The sequence below is a fragment of the Cyprinodon variegatus genome, unplaced genomic scaffold (genome assembly GCF_000732505.1).
Source record: "Cyprinodon variegatus isolate N-32 unplaced genomic scaffold, C_variegatus-1.0 Scaffold481, whole genome shotgun sequence".
Classification (NCBI taxonomy): domain Eukaryota; kingdom Metazoa; phylum Chordata; class Actinopteri; order Cyprinodontiformes; family Cyprinodontidae; genus Cyprinodon; species Cyprinodon variegatus.
The window spans coordinates 609,312-610,994 of NW_015150934.1; the positions used below are offsets into that span (position 1 = coordinate 609,312).

The 1,683-nt window shown below is 41.1% G+C and overlaps 1 protein-coding gene across 1 annotated transcript in view; it reads right to left on the bottom strand.

Annotated features, from left to right (window-relative positions):
• The window catches only part of LOC107094406, a 35,474-nt gene that overhangs the window by 25,652 nt on the left and 8,139 nt on the right, over positions 1–1,683 (bottom strand). The window contains exons 8-10 of the mRNA XM_015389979.1: positions 1,283–1,314; positions 902–1,175; positions 702–736 (exon numbers count right to left, since the gene is read on the bottom strand). Coding sequence (XP_015245465.1) covers positions 702–736; positions 902–1,175; positions 1,283–1,314 — 341 coding nt within the window. The remainder of the gene's footprint in view (positions 1–701; positions 737–901; positions 1,176–1,282; positions 1,315–1,683) is intronic.

Here is a 1,683-nt window from a genome sequence, read left to right on the forward strand (position 1 = left end):
AAGATCAGAAGAAATAAAAGATAAACAGAAAGTAATTTAAAGAGCGATGTTAGGTATGGAGGGAGGTTTTGTAAGGAAATATAGAAAGTTCAAAGGGAAGCTAAGGGTCACTGCCTCCAGGTTATAAAGTTAGGATGTTATAATGTTAAAGGATGCTAAATCAGTTAGCTAAGGGTTCTCTTACCTTCTGATTTCAGGCTTGTTTTTGGCAGTTTTTCCACCAAATCTCTTCTGTCCATGTCGATGAAAACCTCTCTGACCACAGCCAAAGATTTCTGGCCAAATCTCTCCACTATCAGACGGACCTGTTGGTTTAGATCGTCCATCATATCCAGAGTATCCATTTGGATTCCTGGGATGCTCCTGTGGAAGCAGGTTAACTGCAGCAACCTGCAGAATCTGTCCAGATCCATCAGACTGAGATGACGAAGGATCTCCATGAGGATTTTCCTGAAGTCTTCCTGCTGAAAGTCCAAAGTTTCATTTCTTAAAAGTGAATCATCCATATATTATTCAACCTTATTTTCTGTCTCTCTTTCATTAATTATATAAACATCCAGTTTGTGGGCTGCAGATGTCCTCCATGAGTAGAGAACCCAATCAAGGCTGGACTTTAAAAAATCAAATAGTCTAGAGAGCTGTTCTTACACTTGTGTTAACAAAAAAAATAAAATCTGTCTTAGTCTCTAAGTCAAACTCACCGATGCATCCGCTGGTTTTTCCACAGACAGATTCTCTGGGAAAAGGAAGAATACCAGGCTGTGTTACTGTATGCAGGAACGCTGCAATAACACCTTTAATTCACTGTAAAACTGACTTTAAAATAAAAAAAAACGACTGCATGGAACAGCAGAGCTCAGGTAATCTAGGCTAATCTAAGGAGCTTATCGGCTGTCCTTACCTTTATGCTGTGGGGATGCAGGGAACCTCTGCAGCAGGTCTGTCCTCTTCAGTTCTGTGAGAAGCTGCTTGGTGACGTCTACAGACGGCAGGCCCAGCTCTTCCATCATCAGATCCACTATTTCTGATCTATCTAACCTGTTCAACAGCAAGTGTTGAGGAAAACTCCACCTAACCTTTACCTTCAGTAACGCCGTAAATTCTTTGAGCTCATCGTCACTCAGCTCAGTAAGTATTTCCACCAGCAGCTGTCTTAAAGCTGAAAAGGTCGCCACCTGGAACATGAGGTTGATTAACAGAAGATGTGATCATTAGATCCAGGTCAGCAGCAGCAAGCAGGGAACATTTCCTGTCTCTCTAATACTGAATGAATGTTACTCACTCTGCGGATCAAAGCTGATCGTTTTTCATCCACTGAGGAAAGAACAGAATCAGGTTTTATAATTAGAGGCATCACTTTAATTTGGCCGTTAAGGTCATGATTCATTTCAGCCTAATTTTATTTCTTTATCTCACATCCTGTCATCTCAGGTCTCTGATTCAGTACCATCAATCAGGCAGGTTGGTAAAAAGTTTCTATCTAAGGAAAACCAGCTGATTGCATCCAGTCATGGCCTGATTAGAAACCAGACAAAAGTAGCTTTAGGTGGCCTAGTCAAAGTCTGGACTTTCACTGTGAAACAGCAGCTAACAGTGACAAACTCTGGCAGGCATGACTGTACAGATTTATACCCCAGTGGTTTATATGGCCGTTAAAAATGCTAAATGTCCTGTACTTATATA